Here is a 26,348-nt window from a genome sequence, read left to right on the forward strand (position 1 = left end):
ATTTTAAAAAAAAATAGTTAGATAAACCAAATTTGATAATAATATTCTCAAAAGGTTGGAGAGAAGGATGTGTTTCTACTAAATTATTATTCAAATATAATGTATTTGAAAGATTCACATATACAATAAAGAGTAGTCAACCACCACATAAATCATCAGTCCGATTCTCTAGTGTCCAAATCCAACGCAGCTATGGAAGTTTCGATTTATTGTAGTGTCTAACTCTAATTCTCTTATGAACAAGATTTCATCTTCTTTTGTTGAAAAAAGAAGAAAGCTGATTATAATAATGAAGTAAAAGAAGATTGAATCGTCATACAAGAATAGATGAAGAGGAAATAAGAAAATCGATGGATCAATGGATAGAATTGTTTGGTAAAATCATTGAAAGTAGGAAGAAAAAAAATTGTAAATTCAATCTTATTTATGCATCAATACCAAATACATATTTTTTAGATAATGAAATGTAAAATAGCAAAAGATGTATTTCAAAACGTTAATAATGGTAATATAATAATATAATATGAGATAAAATGAGATAAAAATAGTGACTAAATATAAAATATGTGCAGTTGAATCTAATAACATATACAAAACAATTTAAACCTTAAAAAATATGGAAAAATATCCAGTTAATTTATTGAGAATATGTATAAAATAATGAAAAACAATTCAAACATTTGAAAAAACGTGGTTTGATAAAATGAAATTTGATAATATATGGATATTTAAAATATAATTTTGTTAGAAAAATATGAATATTTAGTTCAAGTGAGATTAAATTCAAAGAATGATTAAATAGAATTTAAATTAATACTAAAATCTGCATTAAAATGTTAATTAGGTGAGGGAAATTAGGAAGGACAATTGTTTTTGAGACGACGATTATTATTATTATTATTTTTTTTTCAAATGATTAGAGGGAAAGAGAACTAAGGAGTCAACAATTACCCTATATATGGAATTCTGTCATGGTTTATAATTCTACACTTAACATGTATTTGTAGTTTGATCAATAACAAAAGTTACGAACCAAATAAGGATAAAATGGGGATTTGAAAATTTGTGGTCATGGGCATATCACGTGAGTTGCCATAAATCTTATTATTTGTTATTTTGTCATTTTTTAAAATCAAACCTTAAAATGTGTCATATGGTCCAATTCCCCTACTTTGTATTGAGGATTGAAACATGAAGCTATTGCAAATATAGCAATTGAGTCTAAAGTATTTGTAGATATAACGTAATGCAAAAGAATTTGTAGATATAACAAAATTTAAATTTTGCTTTCGAAGTTTATTAGCGATATAGCATATATATTACTAGTAGGAATCTATCAGTGAAAGACCATATCACTGGTAGGAATCTATTAATGATAGATTTTGCTATATTTGCAATTCTTTAAAAAATGTTGATATACAGTTGATTATTATCTCTAAGTGTTATCAAGGGCGTATTTATTATGGGCCAAGCACTCTCTCAACCTTATGCTCTTTATATATACATACATACATACATACATTATCAATTATTAATTATCAATTTGTATTATGAACTTTTAGTTTCATCAATTTTGACCCTAAACTTACATAAGTATTGTAATTTATGGCTCAATTTCTAGTAATTTACAAACTAATTTTAATGCAAAAAAATTACAGTAAAAATCTTCATAACTCATTAATTTTAATAAAATAAAATCTTGGACGAAAGTTAGTTTGACTAATGCACACATTAATAATCGAATAAAATTTCCAAAATCCATAAATTACCAAAAAAAAAAAAAAAAAACCTCAAACTCGAATGTTGGTTTCCAATAAGAAAAATGGTCAATTTATCAACCTCACACGATTTATAATTCATTAAAAGCATAAGAAGATACTTAAGAGTAAAAACTTATTAGAATGTTAGAATTACAAGACGCATAGTTTATGGTCAAATTAATGAAATTGAAAATTAGGGTCCAAACCTTACAAATTTGTGGCCAAAATTGATTTTTTCCAAAGAAAAAAAAAAAAATTAAATAATATATATGTATAGTAAGTTATGATATTTTATCTGTATATCCTTTTATACATCCAATAAAATTAAAATTTTGATATATCCTAATGCTTAGAGGCCATCAGATGCAGATTTGAAGAAACATGGTAACTTTGGGCTAATGATAATTAATCAGTGGAGAGAGATATGAAACTTTATTAGAATAATGAGGATAATTTGGTATTGTTCAAGTACATATTTTAACAAAGTAAAAGCAGCTGCTGAGGGAGTTCCTAAACAAAACACACATTTAAAATATTTCATTACACCCACACCACATGGTTAATTTTAAATAAAGGAGATTGTCGTTGGCTTTATTTAATGATGTGGGTGTATAAAGAATTTCAAGTGTGTATTATGGTACTCCCATAATAGCTGTTAGCTTACTCTAAAATGTTCTATCATTATCTCCAAATATTACAAAATCTTAAATCTAAGAAGCTTTTGAGCAACTGGGATTGATGCAGTCATTTAAACTGAGCACCCGGAATCAGGTATATACTCGAGAAACATTTCGGGGCCTTTTCACTGGCTTTGCATCGGTTTGCTCTGATCAAGAATCATGGCGAGGCTACCGAAGAGATGACAGGCAGAGGGCGAACTGCGTGAAGACCCTTCGATGCAGATTAATGTATATGAAGGAAATTGAAGGTCAAGAAACTATGATCTTTCTAGCATAGTAAAGAACCATAATGAAATCCTCCGCCGACGAGCCAATCGATGCCGGGATTTTTTCGGAAGTTGAGGCTGTTTGTAGCCACAAATCAACTAAACTATGCAAATCCAGAGTGGGGACTACTGGATGTCCCATACACTTGACTTCAACCTGCAAAATATAAATCCTCAATCTTAAGCCATAAAATGAACACTATAGCATAAATATGAATACTCAAGTAGGAGAAAGGAAAGGCTCTTGGATTAGACTTTCAACTAAACTAAAGAAGATGAGTTTCTTTCACCTCTGATTCACTTGGGAGATCCAGCTTTCTCATAAGGTACTTCTGGACAAATGATACTGGCAAGTTTCTATCCCTGTGACCAAAACTAAAAAATATAACAATATATACCTTGAACTCCTAGTCAACAATGGTGTTTTTACAAACTCAAATGCACAGAGCGACGAGCGAAGAAATTAGCATGGTTTAAGTATCAACAATGGTATTTTTACAAACCCAAACGTGCAGGAGCAACGAGAAAAGAAATTAGCATGGTTTTAAGTATCAACAATGGTATTTTTACAAACCCAAATGTGCAGAGCGACGATATCAATTTTCCTATGATCATTAGCATTGAGAGACTTTAAGCAATGTGTGCAAGCAAAAGTGTCGATTGAGGCTCCTTCCTGGTCTAAGAAACAAGAGAAAAACTATTCTCTTCCAGAAATAATAACCATGCACAAAAGTCATGAAGAAATTTTTATACCGCTCGAATATTTAGTTAGCCTGAAAAAATCTATTCTGGAAAATTTGAAAACAGGAATGAAAGATGCTCATGCATACCTTAGTATTATATATAATCAAATTACTTGACATCTAAGATAAGGATAAGGTAGGGGCTATCTCTATCGAACAAGTCATAAGTGGAGCTTACTTTATTCTCAAATACTTAGCAGGAATTTGCGGCAACGATATATCTCCTTCCCTGAAAACAAAAATCAGTGTAAGTAGAGGCATGAAGACTTCTTATTAAAAATTGTTTAGTCTTATATAGCGCATATTGTAGGGAACAAAGATTTATCTCACTGATCAGAAGCTATGAGTGAAAGCCAAATTGGACCAGCTCTTATTTCATGCCGAGCACTAGAGGCATCTAACACAACCTGGGGTGTAAGGCTGGAGTCCCCATAAAAAGATTCCCTTTTCTGGTGGACCCTACGAAGTTTCTTAGGTTTTTCAGTTTCTGGAGATACTGGGTCCGCTCTAGTTTTTCCATTCTCACGTTTTTGCTTGCGTTTGCCTTCCCTATTTCTAGATTTGCTGGCCTGAGCTTCACTTCCATCGACTTCTGCAGGCTCAACTTTAGTTTCAAATCCTTGTGAACTAGATTTGGAACATTTACTCCTATTTGCAACTTCAACTAAGAAATTTAGAGGTTTCCAGATATCCAAGTTCCCTTCCACTGAGTTAACACCATTTTCGGCTTCTTTATTTCGCAAAGGCATGGTAGACTTGGTAGGACTGGAATCCTGCAGTAAGTCCAACATTAAGCCAAAATATTACTAATAAAAAAAAAAATACTCCTATTGGGAAAAAAATAACATTGAGTTGGAACACAGGGGAAGCAGGGGGAAAAAAGGAAATAAGTTGGTTGTCTTTACCGGCCTTTTATTCTGATTGAATTTGTCTGATGTCTCGAGAGAACTTGAGCTCTCTGAATGGTCATCCACGGAATCATCCTCTTTCTTCACTCGCTTCTCAGAAGAGACTCTTGGTGTTCGTAAAATAGAAGCAATTCTTGCCGCAGCAGCTGCTGTTCTTCTTCCAGTTGCAGTAGCATGACTTGACACTCTAGGACTATTGACCACCAATGAGGAAAGTGATCTTTCCTTTCTTCTAACTGGTGGTAGTATAACAGGAGCAACTTCGGGTGTCTTGACTTTTCTCCTTTTACTAGGGAAAATCTTGGCCCTTAAATCTTCTAGATTGTGGTCTGGCCTGGTGATTATATTCTCAAGATAAATGCTCAACAAGTGCTGAATTCTTACCAAAGACTTTATATCACAAGCATATGAAAATGTAAAAACAATGAATAACTCATAGTAACATTGTAGCAAACAAATGCACGTAAACTGAAGATGGAGAGTACTGATATTTGAATAGGCAATGGTAGTTTGTAGCTTTTGATCTCATTCGGCCAAAATGACAACAGGCAAATTGTAACTAATAACAAGCACAAAAATGAGTTATGGCTGTGCTAAAATGCTTATTTGATTAATTAAAATCATGCACTACAGTAAAACCAACCATGTTATGGAATGAATATGTTGTTTAAAACCAAGGAACCATATATTGGATCCAAATAATCCAAGGGTGAAAAAGCACAAAAACAATTGAAAAGGTCTTGTTGTCATATGTAAATGTAGGCAATTAAATTTTATATGCATATTGAATCACCAGAAATCAGCAACAAAACAGCACACTCAAAGATCAGCATTCCCAGTTATGAGCAACTACAATCGCAAATAAAGACAAGGAAGGGAGTCATCAAGAGGCAGTGGCATTATGTAGTATAAATCTTACCTTAATTTCTCCAGTGGGACGCACCCGAGGTCAATATTACATACTGGACAGTTTTCTAGTTCCTCATCGGAAATCTTATCAGATATGCACTTTCTGCAAACTGGAAAATTTGACACTAGGTTGTCAATATAAACTACTTTCACAGTGAACAAATGGTTAATTAAGTCAATGCCATTCATTAGACTAATTTTGACCAGGAAAAAGAAACTAAAACTATTCCTGTTCGTTACATATACGTCATCTATCACAATCTTAATTGGCAAGCTAAAGTGTTTAATAAAGGTAAATAAATAGGATGTTTAACAGTTCATGAAAAAAGTTTAGTCCTTTCCCTAAAAATTTGTAATTACTTCCATACAATATACACTAACAAAAAAAGGTTATTAATTTAGTGACTTCTGCTTTATAGATAAAATTGACAGGCAGGGAACATTCAAAATATGTAGTTTCATAAGGAAGTCAACTCTTAAACTTGATTCGAATTCGTTATGCCAAGCTATACACGATTTCGTATAATAAATGTAGAGATGTTATTGATAGTTATGCAAATACTCAAAAGTCTTCTACTGAAAAAGTTGCTCAGCTCAATCACTAGAAAAGCAAGACCTTTCACAATACACAAACTGTACTATTATACTTTCAAACAAATCAATACGATCAATTGACACACATAAATCAAATCAAATCCACAGCAACTCTGAGTTCATATACGAGTGAAATTCCAGACATACTCAAAAGCCATGAAGAATATGTACTAAAAAAAATGAAACAGTACTAACCCAAATGAAGAACTTTCTTTCATGAAAAGCATTTTTTTGTCGATAATTAACAAAAGGGTCAACAGAAATTAATCTAAACACACACAAAAAAAAGGGGTTCGATATCAAAGATGGAAAACTACCATAAATGGCTTCAAAGTACACACAAACTAGCCTGGATCAAAAAGAGTCAAACCAAAGGAAAAATAAAGACAGAATACAAAACAGAAGGCAATAAAATTGAAGAATCAAAATGAAAAGAACCTAAAAGAAGAGAAATCAAGAAAGACCCCAAAATGAAGCAAAAATAACTCACAAGTATGAAGACATTCAGAAATGGTAGTAGCTTCTTTCAAGAGCTTATTACAAAGTGGGCAAGTTATGCATGCTGCAATGGCTTCCCTCTTCACTTTAACAACCCGATTCGCCATACCCCAAAAAGAATCAAAAACCTCAACCACGTACCTCAACTCTGCATGCCCTGTTGAACATTTGTTCATAAGAGAAATTTACGTTCATTATCTCAAAAACCCATTTGAGATTGGACTCAGAAACAAAAGAATCAAAGAAGGGAAAGCCAGTGAAAAGAGGGAATCAAGAGATGAGAAGAAGAAAGATGAAGCATTTGGAGATGGGAAAAATGGGAAAGAAAATGGGGGTGAGTGTGAGTGTGATTGTGTTTAATAGCAAGATTTTGGAAATGGGTATGAGAAATTAGAAGGAATTAGACGTGGGGTTTGATGGAATTGAAGAGATTGAAGATGATTGATCTGGAATCGATGAAATGAAATGAAAAAAGAAAAAAGAAAAAAAAAGATATAAGAGACTTTGTTTGTTTGTTTGGTTTCTCTTCGTAGAAAAGGAGCATGAAGGAACGAAAAGAAAAAATGGATTTAATTCTGTTTTTCACGTTTAAATTCGAAAGAGGAAAAAGGGAAAAAAAAAAAAGAAGAGAAATACAAAAGAAAAAGAAAAAGGAATTATTACAGAGAGAATTAGAAACAGAGAGAGAAAGAGAGTCAACTAAAGCAGATCAGGATTGAAGATAACATGCGCCGAGGGTGCGCAGTGTATTAAAATGCGCAACGAAAGAAAGACGATATAAAAGAGAGTATAAAAGACGCACACTTCAATGCTCAAAATACAACTATGCCATCAAAACGTCCTTTGACCAATATTTTGAAAATAAGAATGTTTGTATCACTTTTTCATGTTCGTGTTCAATTAATTCAATACAATAGTACTATTATATATTAGGATTCTTCCTTCTTCACTCTCTTTTACTTGTATTTTTTCTTGCTCTCTCACTCGTATTTGTATTCACCGCTTTAAAAAAAAGCATTGACAAGTGGTTTGTGACATAAACAAAACGTTAAAGCTCGGTGGATACTACATCAAATTATTATCATTGATGGAACTAGTAAGAATCAAACTATCAACCTTTGTGATGATAATTGATGCTTTAACCATTGAACTATATTCGACTTGACTAGTTATATGTGCTTTTAATGTCATTAAATCCTATAAAAACTACCACATTTGTAAATAAAATATTAAGATATAAGAGTGAAAATTCGAACCTACGATTTTAAAAGTGAAATAGATAGGACATTTAACTTTGAAATGCTTGTATTCTTCTTCAATGCTTTCAATCCTAAAAACAATAACACCTATGATTTTTCTTGATGAGTTGAAACTAAATTTAATCAAGAATGTTTAATTTACACCATTCGAGTTGTATATGAAAATCATATTCTTGTGACATTCATAAAAATGAAATACAAGTTTAACATCTAGAAATTTACCATAATTTAGATTTTAAAAAATATTACAAAAAATAATAGCTAATAAAATAATTGTAAATATAAGCAAAAATCAAAACATGCAGATTGGTTATTGCAATCAATCAATCAATCTATATATATATATATATATTACGATAATTAATTAATACTTAGGTAAATGATTTATTTATGTGTCAACGTGAGTTTATCTCCGAGATAATTGATATGCAGTCATTTCTTCAAAATTAGAGGTGTTAGACATATTTAAATAATAATATGTTTAATTAAAGTATAGGCTATGTATGTGGATTAATAATTTATCACATTGAGTTATTTTATTAGATTGGGCCCTATTATGTGATCTAATTAATTAAGACCCTAGATTCCTAATTGAGTATGGACTTAATGGTAGAAGCTCATTCTTAGTTAATTAGGGTTTAATGGGAACCCTAATTGAACTAGTATATAAAGAGAGACCTTAGGGCTATGGTCCCCAATATATACCAAAACAATAAGCCGTCTTTCTTGAATCCCATATAGAGAGATGCCACTAAGGGCATTCGGAGTTTTGGTTGAGAAAGACCATAGTCATCCATCATCATCTTGAAGCTATCATCAATTTTGTAATGGAATCTAGTATGTTATTCTTGACAATTTGACATGAATGATCCTAGAGTTTATCTATTCAATATAGATATAAAGAATTTATGTTAACAAGTGGTATTAGAGCATGAATTTCATGTTGGATTGTTAGTTTATGCATTTTCCATTGGCATTGTTGATTAAATTTTGGTTTCGTTAAAGAATTTAAAGATTTTTTTTTTAAAAAAATGGTCGGCTTATTATAGCAGCGTTGTAAACTCATCGATGGTAGGATGGAAATCTCGATGGTCATTTTTTTCTTTGGCAAAATGTGTTCTTGCAACCCATATTTTTGTCTGTGGTATTTGACATACCCATCACCAATTATGAATGATGTGTTAGTGGTGGATTAAAGTGATTTTTTTTTTTTTGTTGATTATTTTGATTGAACGTGGTTTCCTAAAGCCTTAGTTCTATTATTGTCAAAATTAAGGATGTTCAGTTCAACATTCTTGACAAAAGTCCACCAATGTGATGAAATTCACTAGAAAAAAAGTTCAAGACCGATCGAAGGAGTTAGGTCTTTAGTTGCTGCAACTTTTACCCATTAAGACTTTCGATTAATGACTAACTGGAGTTGCTGTTGGGCGAAGGTATCGGTCAATTACCAATTAAAGTCTTGTTGGTTTTAATATCAGTTTTTTTTCTTTAATTCTTAATGGATGACTTTATGAGTTCGGTTTTAAATTTGATTAATAATGAAAAAGTTAATGTTGTCGCTGTTTTTTTTTTCTTTTTTTTAACCGAAAAGTTATGTTAATACTTAATTGATAAATATGAGTTTTTTTAAATAAAAAAAAAACTGAATTGTGATTGCTAATTTTGAACACTGGTGGTTTTTTTAAGGTTAAAAAAAGCGGATTGAATTTAGTGAATTTATTTTTTAATAGTTTGATAATATTGAATTTGTCAACTATTTGGATTAATTGCTGATTGAACTTCTTGCCCGCGTTTCTAAGTTTTAATGATTAATAACTTGGTGAAATTCTTGAAAAGGGTTCTTAGTTCTTGATTGATAAGTATGTGAATTAAAATCTACAATTTGATTGTTTTTGTGATATTCACATGTTTATGTTACTTTAGTTGTATTATGTGTATGCAATTATTAAGTGAATTTTGTAAAAGACTATTTGGTGTTCTTCCTCCTTTAATTTTTGTACAATAATATTATTATATTATTGTATCTTATATTTTAGATTGAATTGATAAAAAATAATATGTTACCAAAGTAACCTCTATTATCTAGATCGTTTTAATTATGAAATATAAGATGTGCATATTCATGAATTTATGCGGATAATTATCGGCCCAAAGGAAGATAATTATTTGGCCAAATTGTGGGAATGCATGTGGTAATGAGTATGTGGCAATTATAAGGATTGCTCATGTGAAAAGTAGTCAGTCCAAAGAAAGACTATTTTTTTTTTTTTTTACAGAGTTAATTGTCAGCACTTTGTTTACTATGTTGAGAGTACCATTTACAGTTGGTGTTTTTTGCCCAAAGGTTGGACATCAATATTGTGCGAGGTATCTTGTTAAAGGGGCCCACCACATATGTGAAATTATTTTGTTATGTTTTAATTGTGGGCATATGTTTTGTTGTTTATTGTTTCAGTTGGTCTTACTCAAATATCTGGAAATCTAAGTTCAATCCCCAAGTTGAATAGATCGAACTTTAAGATTTGGAAAGAAATTTCTAGAGATACTTATTGGATATATGGATTTGGACCTTGCATTAAGGACCGATAAACCTACTTCTACTGAGGAACAGCCAAATACGGCTAATATAGAGAAGTGGGAACGGTCAAATCATATGTGTCTGATGATCATTAGGCACTTCATTCCAGAGTCTTTTCGGGGCTCAATCACGGAAAGTGAAAATGCCAATAATTTCTTTGCTCAAATTAAGAAATATTTTGCTAAAAATGAGAAAGGGGAAGCAAGTAGTCTTTTGACTTCTTTAACTTCTATAAGGTATAAGGGCAATGGAAACATAAGGGAGTACATTATGAAAATGTCCAATTTTGCAGGTAAATTAAAGGCACGAGATAAATGAAAATTTACTCGTGCATTTGGTACTTATCTCTCTTAATGCACAATTCACTCAGTTTAAGATAAGCTATAATACTTAGAAGGATAAATGGAGTATTAATGAGCTTATCTCACAATGTGTGCAAGAAGAAGATAGGATTAAGAGAGAAAGGACTGAAAGTGCTCATTTGGCAATAGGCTCTCGTGATAAGAAGAAAATGAGAATTGTGGATGCTGTAGAAGAGACATCTCAGCAGAATAAAAATAAGAAACAAGCTACTGAAAATCCTTGTTTTTTCTGCAAAAAGAAAGGTCACTTCAAGAAAGATTGTCCCAAGTATACCAAGTGGCGTGTAAAGAAGGGTAAACTTCTTACTTTGGTTTGTTCTGAAGTTAATTTAGCTTCTGTACCTACAGATACTTGGTGGGTAGATTGTGGTGCTACTACTCACATAAGTATATCATTGCAAGGTTGCCTATGAGCCAGCCGCCAAGTGATGCTGAAAGATTCATCTATGTGGGCGATGGAAAAGCAGTATCAGTTGAAGCTATTAGAAATTTTAGATTACTTTTAAAAACTAGTTGTTATTTGGATCTGAATGAGACTTTTGTTATACCGTCATTTAGACGGAATTTAGTTTCTATTTCCAGTTTGGACAAATTTGGTTTTTCTTGTTCTTTTGGAAATAATAAAGTTAGTCTTTTTCAAGATTCTAAGCTTATTGGTAGCTGGTTCTTTAATTGATAATCTATATATGGCTTGATTTCTTTTTGTTTCATTTAAACAAATCCTGTTATCTATTCATGTTGGTACAAAGCATAAAAATTTAAATGAGATTTTGCTATGTTATGGCACAAGCGTTTGGGTTACATCTCGTAAACAGAGGATTCAGAGAACTTGTGTCATGATGGAATTTCTTGATTCCTTTGATTTAAGTAACTTCAACGTTTGTGTGGAATGTATTAAGGGAAAATAGACAAACATGAGAAAATTAGTGCCTAAACAGATACTCAGACGTCTTAGAACTAATACATACAGACATTTGTGGTCCATTCCCTACGACCTCTTGGAATGGACAACAATATTTTATTACGTTCATAGACGACTATTCAAGATATGGGTACCTATATTTAATTCATGAGAAGTCTCAATCTTTGGACGTTTTCCAGTCTTTCAAAGCTGAAGTTGAACTTCAACTTAGAAAGAAAATTAAGGTTGTCAAATCTGATCGTGATGGTGAATATTACAGTAGATATGATGGATCAGGTGAACAACGTCTAGGGCCCTTTGGCAAATACCTAGAGGAATGTGGAATCGTCTCGCAATACACTATGCCGGGCAAACCTAGCATGAATGGTGTAGCGGAGAGGCGAAATAGAACACTTAAGAATATGGTAAGAAGTATGATTAGTCATTCTTCTCTACCAGAATCCCTCTGGGGTGAGGCACTAAAGACTGCAACATATATCCTTAATAGGGTACCTAGTAAAGTAGTAGTTAAAACTCCTTATGAGCTGTGGACAGGAATGAAGCCTAGTATTAGGCATCTTCATATATGGGGTTGTTCAGCTGAGGTTAGGCCTTATAGGCCTAATGAAAGAAAATTGGATTCAAGAACTATTAGCTGGTATTTTGTTGGGTATTCTGAGCACTCTCGAGGTTTCAAGTTTTATGATCCCACTTCTAGATCATTGTTTGAGACAGGAAATGCTAGATTCCTTGAGGATGTTGAATTTGGGGGGAAAGATAACATAAGGAAAGTTGTCTTTGAAGAGGAATTGATTTATTTTCCTCATTTTATTATAAATGATGTTCAGGCTTCAATTCCTGACTTCATTATTGAACCAATTATAGAACAAGACAACATTGAAGTCCTCGTTGTTGAACCTGAAGTTCAAACTCAACTACCTCAAGAAGTGCCATTAAGAAGATCTACTAGAGAGAGAAGAAGTGCAATTCCAGATGATTATATTGTGTTTCTTCAAGAATATCAGGACGATGTAGGCGTAATGGAAGATGATCCAATCAACTTCCAACAAGCTTTACAAAGTTCTAACTCTCAAAAGTGGATAAGTTCTATGAAAGAGGAAATAAAATCCATGAAAGACAATGACATTTGGGAACTTGTCGAACTGCCATCAGGAGTGAAACCCATAGGTTGTAAATAGATATTTAAAACCAAAAGGGATTCACATGGCAATATCGAAAGATACAAAGCTCGTCTTGTTGCAAAGGGTTTTACTCAAAAGGAAGGCATTGATTACGAAGAGACTTTCTCTCTGGTTTCATCGAAAGACTCTTTTAGGGTAATCAAGGCACTGGTAGCTCACTTTGATTCAGAGCTACACCAGATGGATGTAAAAACTACGTTTCTCAATGGGAACATTGATGAGACGATTTATATGGTGCAACTAGAAAACTTTGTATCTGGTAATTCAAAGTCTATAGTGTGCAAATTAAAGAAATCCATCTATGGTCTCAAGCAAGCCTCTCGTCAATGGTATCACAAATTCCATGAAGTGATAACTTCATTTGGTTTTGAGGTGAGCATTGTGGAAGATTATGTATATCACAAGTTCAGTGGGAGTAAATTTATCTTTCTGGTATTATATGTCGATGACATACTCATAACCAGTAATGATATAGGTTTATTGCATGACATTAAGAGATTTCTCAAAAGAAATTTTGAGATGAAGGATCTTGGTGATGTTTCTTTTGTATTAGGAATTGAAATACTGCGAGATCGTTCTCAAGGTATTTTAAGATTGTCACAAAAAAACTACATTGAAAAGATCTTGAGTAGATTTGGCATGAAAGATTGTGCGCCGGGAGATACCCCGATCACTAAAGGTGATAAATTTCATTTAGGTCAATGCCCTAAGACTACACTCGAGACTAAGAAGATGCAGAAGGTTCCCTATGCATCGGCCATTGGAAGTCTAATGTATGCCCAAGTATGTACGCGTCCAGATATTGCGTTCATAGTTGGAGTGTTAGGCAGATATTTGAGTAACCTGAGGATGGATCATTGGAAAGCAGCCAAACGGGTGATGAGGTATTTACAGAGAACAAAAGATTATATGCTCACTTATTGGAGATCAGAAGTTTGGAGATCATTGGGTATTCTGATTCTGATTATGCTGGATGTCAAGACACTTTGCGATCCACTTCAGGCTATATCTTCATGTTGGCTGGAGAAGTTGTATCCTGGAAAAGTATTAAATAAATACTTATGGCTTCTTCTACCATGGTTGCGGAGTTTATAGCATGTTATGAGGCATCCAATCATGGAATATGGTTGCGAAATTTTGTCACTAGGCTGCGAATAGTGGTTGCATAGAAAGACCACTAAAATTATTTGTGACAATAAAGTCGGCAGTGATGTATTCCAATAACAACAAGAAGTAATACAAAGTCAAGCATGTAGACGTGAAGTTTCTGGTTGTTAAAGAAAGAGTTCAGAATGATCAAATTTCGATAGAACACATAGGAACAAACTCTATGGTGGCAGATCCATTGACTAAAGGTTTACCACCTAAAGTTTTTCATGAGCATGTTGCTTACATGGGTGTTAGTCACTTTTCTGATTCCATGGTTTAGTAGGAGTTTGTTATTGAGGATGTTTTTTTGACCTTATTTTGTTTATTTTCTTATATGAATAAAGTTGATGGTTTATGTTTTATTATCTGAACTTGTTTATCATGCATGCAGTTTAGCATAAAGTTTTTTTTTTTTTTAATGATCTCATTAAGGAATTTGGACTAGTTAGAAACAAGCATTATCCAGTTCACTTTGCATGCAGTTTCCATGCTATCTATCCATACTTGATCTATGTCATTGAATGTATTGAAATTGTGATCAAGAAAGGTTTAGTTACAAGGGTAGTGACGAAAGCCACCTTTGATTCCATGCTAATACAGGAGATGGACCAGATTGAGAATTCTTATTATTGAAATAACCTGTTTATGCACGCTTAAGGTTTATGTGATTTAATTATATTTGGTACATAGACATAGCCCAAGTGGGAGATTATTAGACATAAATAATAATATGTTTAATTAAAGTATGGGCTATGTATGTGGATTAATAATTTATCGCATTAGGTTATTTTATTAGATTGGGTCCTATTATGTGATCTAATTAATTAAGGCCCTAGATTCCTAATTAAGTATGGACTTAATGGGTAGAAGCTCATTCTAGTTAATTAGGGTTTAATGGGAACCCTAATTGAACTAGTATATGAAGAGAGACCTTAGGGCTATGGTCCCCAATATATACCAAAACAATAAGCAGTCTTTCTTGAATCCCATCTAGAGAGAGATCCCACTAAGGGCATTCAGAGTTTTGGTTGAGGAAGATCATAGTCATTCATCATCATCTTGAAGCTATCATCAATTTACAATGGAATCCGGTTAGTTATTCTTGACAATTTGACATGAATGATCCTAGGATTTATCTATTCAATATAGATATAAAGAATTTATGCTAACAAGAGATTCAATTCTCATCCCTACAATTGTTATATTAAATAAATCATTGAACTTTTAATTTTGTATCTAATAAATCTTTGAAACACTCATTTTCTAAAAAAAAAAAAAGGAAAATTAAAAATCTATTTGATATAAAACTAAATTTAGTATTTCATATGATTCTAAATTTTTAACTTAGTACTTATTAGGTCGGTAAATTTTAAATAAAATGTCAAAGAGGTAAAAATATATTAGACATAATATTAAAATTGTAAGAACTTATTAAACACAAAATTAAATATTTTTTTCAATTGAAAAATCAAATAAATACAAAACATGAGGTATCTTTTTAAGTTCAAAACCAAATAAAAACAAATATCACTAAACTTATAGTTTAACAAAAAATTAATACCCTTTTTTCATTAAAAAAAAAAATAAAGCTAGATATTATTGTTTTTTCTTTGTATGACAGGGGTAGAAGAATTCAAACAAGACATCTTGATCACTAACACATACTATATACCAGTTGAGTTATGTTTGTTTCTATCAAAGCTACTTATTTTAGTTTCCTTTCAATGTTGGGATAATCTAAGAGGATTTTATACATATGACCCAATTCACATTGCACAAATATGATTCATCCAAATTTTGAAAACAATGAATACTAACCATTTGCTTACGTCACATAACACTTAGACCGTGCTCACCTGCTTTTTCGGTCTCTCTCCCTCATACTCCTCCCTTGGAATTCCACACTCTTATTTCTCTTTATCCACTTTAAACATTGAAATTAGAGCAAATTTTTGTGTTTCTCCCTTAGATCTTCGAGCTTGTGATAAATGTTGGAAGGTGGATAGAAGCACGTGTGCAACAATTTATCAAACCAAGTGATGAACGATCGATCAGTGGCTTAAAGCGCAATCGTGAACATTCATTTGATGAATGGTCAAATGATGGCCAATGCTTGAGAGAGAGGGAGTAAAGAAGGAAGGAACATGAGAGAGAGAAACAGAGAAAATAACGAGCGCGATCTAAGTGGTATGCAATATAAGTAATAGATATGTATTTATTGTTTTAAAAAATTAGGACATCGAACATTAGCACAATGCAGATTGAATCATCCCTTAAAAATAAAAAAAATAATAAATAATAAAAAAAACTAATAATCTAATAGGATAAAGAAGCAAAGGGCAACATCCTAGAAGAGGGATTATTATTTTATAAACTAGAATGCAACTTTGGCTTATCCTTTTCGTACAAAGATTGATATATATTTTTTCTAACTCTACATTTTTTAATCTTTTGTTATCCAATAACAGATAAGTTGTGGTAGATGGGCCCAACCTACCTTCCATCATATTCAACTCCATCTTGGAACCTATATTTATCATTATTTTAGAGTTGCTTGCATAGATAGCTATTAGCCTACAAATATTAGAATTTATAGAATAAGGGAAAAATAATTACAAATATAGAATAAAAGTTGGTAAAAGACTAAAAAGTTTATGTCCAACTACTGTTTCGTACGCTTTTTCTGACTTTTTCAAATTGGAAGCTATCACTAATAGCCACTGATAGCTGCTATCAGTGTTAGCTTTCGATTTGAGAAATGTGCTATCAGTTGCTATCATTGATAACTGCTATCGATGAAGTTGTTATTAGTGATAGCTTTCGATTTGAGAAATATGCTATTTCTAGTAACTTTTGATGTTTGTTATAATTTTTTCTTTTAGAAATTATAAACAACAAAAATTTTCCACCTTGTTTCATTGTTGATTTCAAAATTGTGGTCATCGATGATATCAATGATATCTTATAGCACTAATAACATGCTATTAGTGACAACATTTTTTTTTTTTTTTTAAACATAACCTCTATCATGATAACATTCTATAAGATATCTATATCATGTTATCAGTGAGAGCTTCTATAGCTTATAACTTTTTTCACATCCTTCCACAAATATTTGTTATCAGTAATAGCATCTATCGTTGGTGTCTTTCTATCAATAACAACTTCTATCACTGACATCAACAGTTATTTATCAATATTCTTATATCCCAAAAACATATTATCAGTCCTAGGTCATACTCAAAATTTCAACATTTCTTCTCTTCATCCCCTCAATCAATCTCTCTCCCTCTACAAATGGTATTGTCGTCGGTGGTCGAACGGACAGTCTCTTTGCACACGCCATCCACTGCTCATCGCCGGCACTCCAATACCGTTTTGTCATATAGTATCTTTGCTCGTCCCAACTCTTATTTTCTCTCTCTTCACAAACCTCTCTCCCTCGATCTCACACGTGTTGAGATAAAAAAAAATTAGAGAACTAAGAGGGAATTGGGAAAAAAAAAAAAAGAAGAAAAAGAAGAAGAAAGAAGGAAACTTAGACCATGTGGAAGAAGGAAGAAAGAAAAGATAAGAAAAGAAGAAAGAAGAAAGAAAGGAAGAGCAAATTTGTAATTTATAAATTTTTTTAAACCTAACCGATTACAATTTATCATATATTTAATTAGTTTTATAAAGTGCTATATTATTAGATATTTTGACTAAATTTGTTGTTTATTACAATTTTCCATTATTTTATTTGTTCCATCTTTTTGTCATAGGTTTTGAATTTAGTTTTAACTTAGATATAGATTTCAAAACATTACATTTTACTCTAAATTTTGGTTTTCTTTCAAGTTTTTTACTAGGATTTCAAGATTTACATTTTCAATATTCATTAAATGCTCACCTTTTGTCCTTTATATCAACGTGTATTAATTAATTAAAAATATCGAAAGAATTAAAATCAATTAGTTTTCACTAATTTTTATCAAGGTTAAAATTAATTTAAAATTTTTGCTTCATAATTATTTTAAATTAATTAACTAAAAGTTAATGCTAATGACTAAAGTGAGCATTTAGGAATATTTAATTCAATACCTTTGCAAATATATATAATATATATATTTGAAGGTAAAAGTATAAAATATTGATCAAACCTTTGACATCAAGGAAAGACATGCATATCAATTATCATCGGGTTTATAATATTTGTAAATAAGTTGACTATTTTGTAATAATGTTACAAAGAAATTGCTTTCAGTGAGTTAGAGATATGAGCTATATTAGTTGTACCTAAATTCCATACTCTCTTTTTATATTTAAAAAGTCTCTGAAAAATTCCTGTAAATAAAAAAAATCCTAAAAATATCTACATTTTATAGTAAAAAGTTCAAAAGTATGGATACTTTGGGAACTTTTTGCAATAAATTATAAATATTTTTAAATATTTTTTATTTAAAATGCCCCTTTTATATATAAAAAAATATACTTTTTAAATCATTATTATTATTTTTTATATATATATGTCAAATTTTAATGGGATGCAATAAGAACTTCACCATAAATGGGGGCTCCCCTGCTTCGTACGGTAGGTAACTGCCAATGAAATATTCAAATTTTAAATTTTGGGCTTGATGAACACAAAGGACAAATAAAAGGTAATATTAGAAACTTAGGAGGCATTGCTAAGAATTTTGTCCTGTTCCCAAAAAAAAAAAGAAAAAAAGGAAGGGAAAAAAAAACTGTCCTTGAAGTGATATATTTAAAGGTTTAAAGCTATTTTTGGAGTTTTTCTACTCATTAATATCCGGTAATTAAAATTTAGTAGAATATTTTAAACCAAATCGAACGTATATATATTCCATCAAAGGATCAATTGTTATATTAGAAACAATTAAATATTTTATAATCACATTTTTTTAAAAAAATAAAGGTTAGTTCATATCCCATTTTACCATTGTTATTTTAAAATTCGATTAATTACAATTAGTAGTACTTTTAAGACTACTAATTAAATGTATAAAAAAGAATTATAAATATAGTAAAATTTATATATGACTATCGTTGATAGACTTTTATTAGTGATATATTTATTACTGAGAAACTCCGAAAGTTGGATCTAAATGTTGATATAACACTTTTAAGACTAATAATAAAATGTATAAAAAATAATTACAAATATAGTAAAATTTATCTATGATGGACTCTATCGTTGATAGATTCCTATCAGTGATATAATTATCACTGATAAACTCCGAAAGCTGGATCTAAATGTTGCTAGATCTGCAAATTCTTTTCCATTGTGTTATATCTTACTGATACTTTAGATTTGATTGCTATATTCTTAACTCTCTCCCTTCAAATTCTTCTAAAATTTACGGTTTTGTGTAAGTTGTGCATAATACTACTACCATCAATGCCCAATAAGGGCAGTTTGCAAAAGCCACCCTTAAATCATGGTGATCGTTGTAATTATACCCTCAAACTTTTAGTGGAAAAAAATTGAGTCCTCAAAACTTATACAAATGCTAAAATTAGACTCTCATACTTAGTACTTACATAATTGTAAAAATGGTAACAATTGCATAAATTTGAAGGTTAAAATTTTATTATTTGGAAGTCTAATTACTACCACTAATAATGGGTTAATTGGAAAATTGGAGTGGTTTTAGAAGTTAATTAGGAAAAATGGATGGTTTTCAAATCATTTAGGAAAAAGGGGTGAAATCTTGTCTTTACTAGAATGTGTCTATTCGACAACACATTATGCAAATTTTTAATGATTTGTTGATCGGTCCAACTGAATGCATCTCAAAAATCGAATTGAATACATCTCTTTACTCATTAAATTAAAAAAAAAAAATCTATTCAATCGCTCAACAATTTTTAATTCATCCCTAAAATTAACGATAAGATTTTTAATTAATTCTTATAACATAAAATTTACAATAGGAAGTTTAATTCTTTATAAAATTAACCACGATAAAGAAAAGGATAATATTAAAAAATCAATACAAAATCATGGAAAATTTAATTTTTGATTAAATAACAAAAATATATTAACTTACCTAGTAGTAATATGAAAGATAGTGATAATATGAATAAGATGAGAAAGATGGTAAAAATTGAGATAGCTGTCAGATTTTGGGAGAGAAATGTGGAGAAGATTATAAATAAATTACGGTTTGGTGTTGACATTGTCTAATTAACTTTTTTTTATTTAATTAACTGAATGCGTCTGGTCAACATATTATTAAAATATTCTAAAATGCGTCCGTTCAACCGACGCATTCCAATAAAGATAAAATTTCGACCCATTTTTCCTAAATAGTTTGAAAACCACCCCTTTTCCCTAATTAACTTATAAAACCATAGAGGAAAAAAATGATAAGCCGTCAAAAAAGACACTCCATGTCTAGAAGATCACTTGATTCAACCATAACTTGACATTACCTTCCTTATGTTTGTCCTTCCCGACAGACTTCAAGAATCATTTCGGTTCGAGTTAATAATAATTTCTCGAAACCGTGGAAACATTTTACAAGTGTAACGTTCAAGATCCAACGAGACCTTTGTATCGCGCATACGAGCTTAGGGACACATAAATGGTTGCACAAACAATTCCTGTCAGGATGACCACCTAAATTCATGGAAAGTAAGAGATCAACAAGGCATTAGACTATCAAAAAGAATTAGACCTGATATGATTTTCCAATTAATTTTACCAAAAATACTTACCCATTTGAATACATGTTCATGATCTTCCTTCCAGGTATATGGGATATTCATTCCAAATATTGCAGTCACTAAAGAATAAATAGATAAACAAACAGTCCCAGAGCTCAAAAAGAGTTCTAGCTGCCACATAGAACATTACATTCTGAGAATAAAAAACAAAACCATGATATAGTTTTCTTGGACTTGGATATGAATTTGTTGTGGCCAGAAATCAATCATGTGAAAAATCTGGCCACTTTAATAGCCAAAAGATGCAAGATTTTAAGCAAAAGAGACAGAAGTCTAAAAAAGAAAACTTTTCGATCCATCAATTTTGAGTCTAGTTTTTATTTGGTCCCTAAGTTTCAAAATGTTATAATTTTTAGTTATTAAGTTTTGAATTTGATTTTGATTTTGTCTTGCAAAATGTTACAATTTTACCTTTGATATTTTAGTTTTGTTTCGATTTGGCCTCTAGATTTCAAGATTGACACTTTTACATTTTTTTTTTTTTCTAAGTACTCTTTTCGATATTTAGTGTTAAAGTTTTTAATTAATTTTAAAGAATTAATTAGGTTTCACTATTTTTTCACCACTATTAAAATTAATTTTAAATTTTTCACTTTATAATTATTTTTAAATTAATTAATAGGCATTAACGACATGCACAAGACTAGAGTAAGTATTTACTGAAAAATTGAGGCTAATAGTGTGAATCTTGAAACCTAAGGACCAAATTGAAATAAAACTTAAACATCAAAGGTAAAATTATAGTATTTTGAAACTCTGATACTAAATTAAAATCAAACTCAAAACTTAAGGACTAGAAGTGTAATATTTTGAAATCTAAGGACCAAATGAAATCTAAACCCAAAACCTAAGGAATAAAAAGGTATTTTACCCAAAAAAGAAAAGAGGAAAATATGAAGAAATAAGAAAAGGATTCATTTCGGCTTCAGAAAGAGTACCTGAATCAGTTGATTCCTGTGATTGTCAAGCTGCAACAGATGAGCAGAACATTTGATATAGAAACAAAAGTACATTGTAATTTTCAACATTGCTAATAATATTGAGTAAAAATTACAAGGAAATAATATTAATGGCATTAGAGAGCTTTAAATAGCAACCATGTAGGATGATTTACCTGAATATTGATGTAATCCTCTGTGTCATCGATATACTCCCGCAACTGGTAAGGGGAGACGATGATTTCAAAATATATGATAAAAAAATCGCACATAATCAGAAAGTTTCATATACAAAATATCAAATAAGAACAGAAAGAAGCAATTATAGCAATTAGCAAACACAATTCTGAAGTCATACATACCGTGATTAATTTGTTTAATGTACTTTCAATTTGCATAAAGTAGGCCTGCAGAATATTCAAAATAAAGCTCAACTAGATCTTAATTTACTTGAATCTCCGTAAATAAAGATGTTATATTATGTTCTTAATGACATTGCTTATACCTCGAGTAGCATTTCTAGTTCCTCAACATCATTCTCTCCTCGAGTGGTAATCGCACTTGCTCTACTTGTTTTAGACATCTTTGAATAGTCCTTAGGAGAAGCAAGAAACCAAATTGGAGTCCCGGAGCCACTTTCAGGGGTGCCAGCTACTTTCCGTGACAAGTAAAGTTCTGCCATGTCATCGTCATCATCCAGAAGTTGTTCAAGTTCATCCCTAACCTGGAATGAGAACGGTATAATATCATCACCACGAAGACAATGAAATTGGATGAGAAAAAGGCATCAGTTGGCTACTATTAGTTATCTTTACATATCCTGTTTTTTGACAAGCCAATAGGTGAGGGATCAACGCACCCACGCCAAAGAATTGAACCATCCAAGTGGTTCTTTGGTGAGGACGTGGTTTTCGAGGGGACTAGTTGGCTCATATTTATGTCAAGAATGATCATATATTGCACTGCTTTCCAGCTCGTTTTGTCTCTACCAAACTAGAATTAAATGAGCAGCAACAGGAACGTATAAAAATGTGGCAGTCCGATATTATTTGCAAGGAGAAAGATGAATTGCAAAATGGCGTTTACTGGATGATCCGAATCAATATAGCTTGGATAGCAGGGGCTTGTAGACAGACAGTTTAATTGAAGATACAGAATATGGAACACTAGATAACAAAAAAATGCAATAAAAAACTGCTCCCCTACTTTATGAATTATAGTCTCCTTATCCTGAAAATTGAAAGCAGTATCAAATTTGTACCCAACAAAATACCATGATGTTCCAACCTATATACCATCCTGGAGTAGTATCGAACTCGTACCCAAGCAACACAACTTCTCTTTGCTGTTAGCTTGTATCTCCTTATGTTGTAAACATTTGTTATTGAAAGGGCATATTAGTTGAAGATCCAAGAGCAGTGAAAGCAAATTAGGCTCATAGCCTCATTCTATAGACGGCACAGAAAATTAACTACCTTTTGCACCCGATTTGTCAGCCTTGTCATTGCACTCTTCAGTTTGCGCACTCGGTCCAAGTTAAGACTGCTAATCTGCATACAAATGTAAAATTTCTTTGATTCAGAAGAAGAATGGGAAATGGTCAAACAGGTAAAGACATTAAACTGGTTCCTAACTTAGATCAAACACTTGATGGGGGGAAGTAAACATTCACTTTAAAAATAATCCTTTCTATTATACGGCTTTACCAGTAAAAGAACATTGTTCGCAACCCAATTATTCACGCATAAGCATTTATGAAACATTACCAGAAAGTTTGCATTGAATTTGATTAAATGAATGCCATGTTCCTTTACCCATGTCCCATACATAATTATAAAACTAAAATAGGATCTCCAAATGAAAGAATACAATCATATAATAATAATAATATATGTTTTTACCACATCGGCTTTCTAGTAGAGAGATCAACCTTCGTTTAATCTTTAATATTCACCTTTCAAGTCTTTACTAGAGAAAAATAAGATGGTATGAATGATTATACACATAAAAACCCCTCAAAGATAGTTATCTTGATGAAAAAATCCTGTTTCCTTTAATGGAAATAAATCTAAATAAAAAATGAAAGTACATTAATTCTGGAAATTTATTCATCAAATCAACTAATAAACTAAATGCTTCCAATTAATCATCAAGTCTGGAGAACTTCAGATGAATCAGGAAGTTCGAAAAAAAACAAAGAAATTCAAGAACACCAATGCTTTTTTAAACTAATAAAAGAAAGAAGGCCGTATATTATAGATCCGTAAAATCTTACCTCTGTTTTCATTGGTATAACTTAAGCTTAAGCAATAAAAAGTTGTACTTTCAAGAATGGATCCACTAAATGGATAACACTGAAGGAGCAGAATTAAGCAAAACTTCACCTTGGAGGTCAGCTCATCTAAAGCAGGATATGTATCAGTCTCTAATTCCCTTGTGCGTGCATCAAGACAACTACAAATTGCTTCAAGCGCCACCTCTAAAGCACGGAATTCAAATGGAAATTCTGCATTGAATACCAAAACTTAGAAGCCAAAAAAGGAATATCAAACTACTATATTGAAGAGCACAAATTCTTCAAGCAACGATGATGATGTACCGTTTTCAGCCAACTCATTTTGGGTGGTAGAAGGCTCTTCTTCTTCCCCTTGTCCTTGGTATAGGGAATTTGTGGAAGGCAACCGTCTCTGCAGTTCTTCAACAATTGGAACTACATTTTCATCCATTGGATCTCTAAGTAACACCTACACTCACAAAAAAAAAAAAAAAAAAAAAAAAAAAAAAAAAAAAAAAAATCAAAATCAATCTTCCTTATTGCACAAAGACAAATAGCATAGTGAAAATTGGACCTAGGAAAAGGAGTTTGAAGTCTTATTCCAACTCTTCGCTCTTACATTTTGGTTTGCCTTTTTTTTTTTATATCCGTAAGTGTCTAGATCAACTTATGTGCACCTCAACTGATCTCACGGGACAATCCATTTGACCCTACAACATTTGAGTGCCAAGAAAACTTATAGGAAATTAATTCCTAAGTAGGTGACTACCGTGGATTGAACCCTTGACCTAGCCATTTATTGAGATTATGTCTCTCTTTTTACCACTAGGTATGATGGTTTCTTACATTCTGGTTTGTCAAACATATAACTTTTTGTCAATGTGATGCATCCTTTGAACAGTCTAGACACATAAATACTTCCATTAACAAAGTCAACTTCAAACCCTTTTAAGCACTATTAAAACCCCAAAAAAGGGGTTCGAACTTTGAACTTTTGTTTGTCTTAAAAAACCCCATCATAAGATAAACAGAACAAAACCAAAATTAGCCTAAATATACCAAACACAAACAAAGCAACTAATTAAAGAGAATCTTAATCACTAGACAATAAATTAGTCAAGAAAAAGGATAAAACAAAGTATTACCTCGTCCGCAGTGATAATTGACTTGATGTGCTGGACCAAATCCCAAAGCAACCTCCAAAAAGAAAATCAGTAAAATAACACAAACAAATACAAATTAGATCGGCGGAATTTCAGTAGAAGAAGTAATCTCCATTCTTCAGAACTTTACCTCCAAATTGAGAACAATCACTCTTTCTCTACCCAGGATAGTGGAAGGATACGACAACAGAGGATCGAGAAGCCGAAGATCTCTCGCATTGATCTGAACTCTTTGCATAATCGCATACTTATCCACATCCAAAATCGTACTTCTACCTTCACGGTCCAACGAAACCCAGCTCCTGGAAATTGCAGTATTCTTCTTCTTCTTCGTCGTCGTCTGCTTCTTCTTCTTCTTCTTCACCGAACCAACCTGAGATTCCACAGGGATTACAAATCCATTTCCAGCCATCTCTGAAGCTAAGATTTCGATCCCACCAACATTTTTTGCTCTTCTTCTTCTACCAATGCCTAAACAAAAACAAAAATGGAAGAAGAAGCTGGAAATTTTTGGTGATTTTGAAGCGTGATTGATTCAATTCGATGAAGAATTTGAGGAGAAAAAACAAGATCAAGAAACAGAAGATTGGGGAAAAGTTGAAGGGGAAATGGGATTTGGTTGTTTGTTGCTTGCATGGGCTTTCACTGGAGAGTGGGGGCAAAGTATTTCAGAACCGGAATTACTGTTGCAGTGTTTTTTCCCACTCGCGACAAAAGCGCGTGTCTTCACGCCTTTTGTTTCGGTGATCGACAGATGGGAAGGGGACGGCGGGACGCTATCTTATCGTTACTCATTACCTTCCGACTTGTCGTTTCAGTTATATACTTCTGTCGGCCCCTAAAAACTCTCCACTGATCATGGTACTAAATTTACGTCGTTAAATTTTTGGTTAAAAGATATTTTTAGTAAATAAACTTTGATAAAAGTAACCATTTAGTTTTTAAACTTTTGATTATTACGATTTAGTCTCTCAATTTTCAATTTTGTAACAATTTAATCATTTAACTTTACTATATAATAATTTAGTCATTGTATTTAAAATTTGTAACAATTTAGCCCCTATTTTAAAAATTAATGTTAAGATTTAATGAGTTTTCGTTCATAAATAAACCAATAAACTAACTAGAGACTCGGTATTTTTATAAAATGTAAAGTATATATTATAAAATAATTAAAATTGACATCTAATTTTGATAATTGTTTACGTTAGGGATTAAATTATTACAAATTTAAAAATACAATAACCACGATAAAGTTCGAGGACTAAATTGTTACAAAATCGAAAGTATAAAGACTAAATCCTTACAAACTACAGTTCATGGGCTAACTTGTTATTTTTATGAAAGTTTAGGGATGAAAAATGATTTTTAACCTAAATATTTGTATTCGATATGAGAGGTGAATCAAATTTTTCTTTATATCGTAAGAAA

The 26,348-nt window shown here is 31.7% G+C and overlaps 2 protein-coding genes across 3 annotated transcripts; both read right to left on the reverse strand.

Moving 5' to 3' along the window:
• Nucleotides 1-2,165: 2,165 nt before the first annotated feature.
• LOC120078472 (E3 ubiquitin protein ligase DRIP2-like) lies at nucleotides 2,166-6,931 on the reverse strand. 2 transcript variants are annotated; one of them, XM_039032740.1, is made up of 7 exons: nucleotides 6,351-6,931; nucleotides 5,277-5,376; nucleotides 4,355-4,691; nucleotides 3,780-4,222; nucleotides 3,628-3,678; nucleotides 2,997-3,081; nucleotides 2,166-2,863 (listed from the first exon to the last, which is right to left on the reverse strand). In XM_039032740.1, exons 1-7 carry the CDS (start codon nucleotides 6,532-6,534, stop codon nucleotides 2,690-2,692), a joined length of 1,374 nt encoding a protein of 457 aa, XP_038888668.1. In that variant the 5' UTR covers nucleotides 6,535-6,931; the 3' UTR covers nucleotides 2,166-2,689. The 2 variants fall into 2 exon arrangements, with proteins under 2 accessions (XP_038888668.1, XP_038888669.1); XM_039032741.1 differs by having other exon boundaries at nucleotides 2,997-3,069; nucleotides 6,351-6,930.
• A 13,054-nt stretch (nucleotides 6,932-19,985) lies between these two features.
• LOC120078514 (magnesium transporter MRS2-I-like) lies at nucleotides 19,986-25,565 on the reverse strand. Its single transcript, XM_039032785.1, has 11 exons — nucleotides 25,048-25,565; nucleotides 24,900-24,929; nucleotides 24,079-24,223; nucleotides 23,864-23,985; nucleotides 22,955-23,029; nucleotides 21,985-22,203; nucleotides 21,842-21,886; nucleotides 21,656-21,700; nucleotides 21,480-21,509; nucleotides 20,533-20,652; nucleotides 19,986-20,434 (listed from the first exon to the last, which is right to left on the reverse strand). Exons 1-11 carry the CDS (start codon nucleotides 25,327-25,329, stop codon nucleotides 20,348-20,350), a joined length of 1,200 nt encoding a protein of 399 aa, XP_038888713.1. The 5' UTR covers nucleotides 25,330-25,565; the 3' UTR covers nucleotides 19,986-20,347.
• Between the last annotated feature and the right edge of the window lie 783 nt (nucleotides 25,566-26,348).

Source organism: Benincasa hispida, chromosome 5 (assembly GCF_009727055.1).
Source record: "Benincasa hispida cultivar B227 chromosome 5, ASM972705v1, whole genome shotgun sequence".
In the NCBI taxonomy this organism is placed as follows: Eukaryota; Viridiplantae; Streptophyta; class Magnoliopsida; order Cucurbitales; family Cucurbitaceae; genus Benincasa; species Benincasa hispida.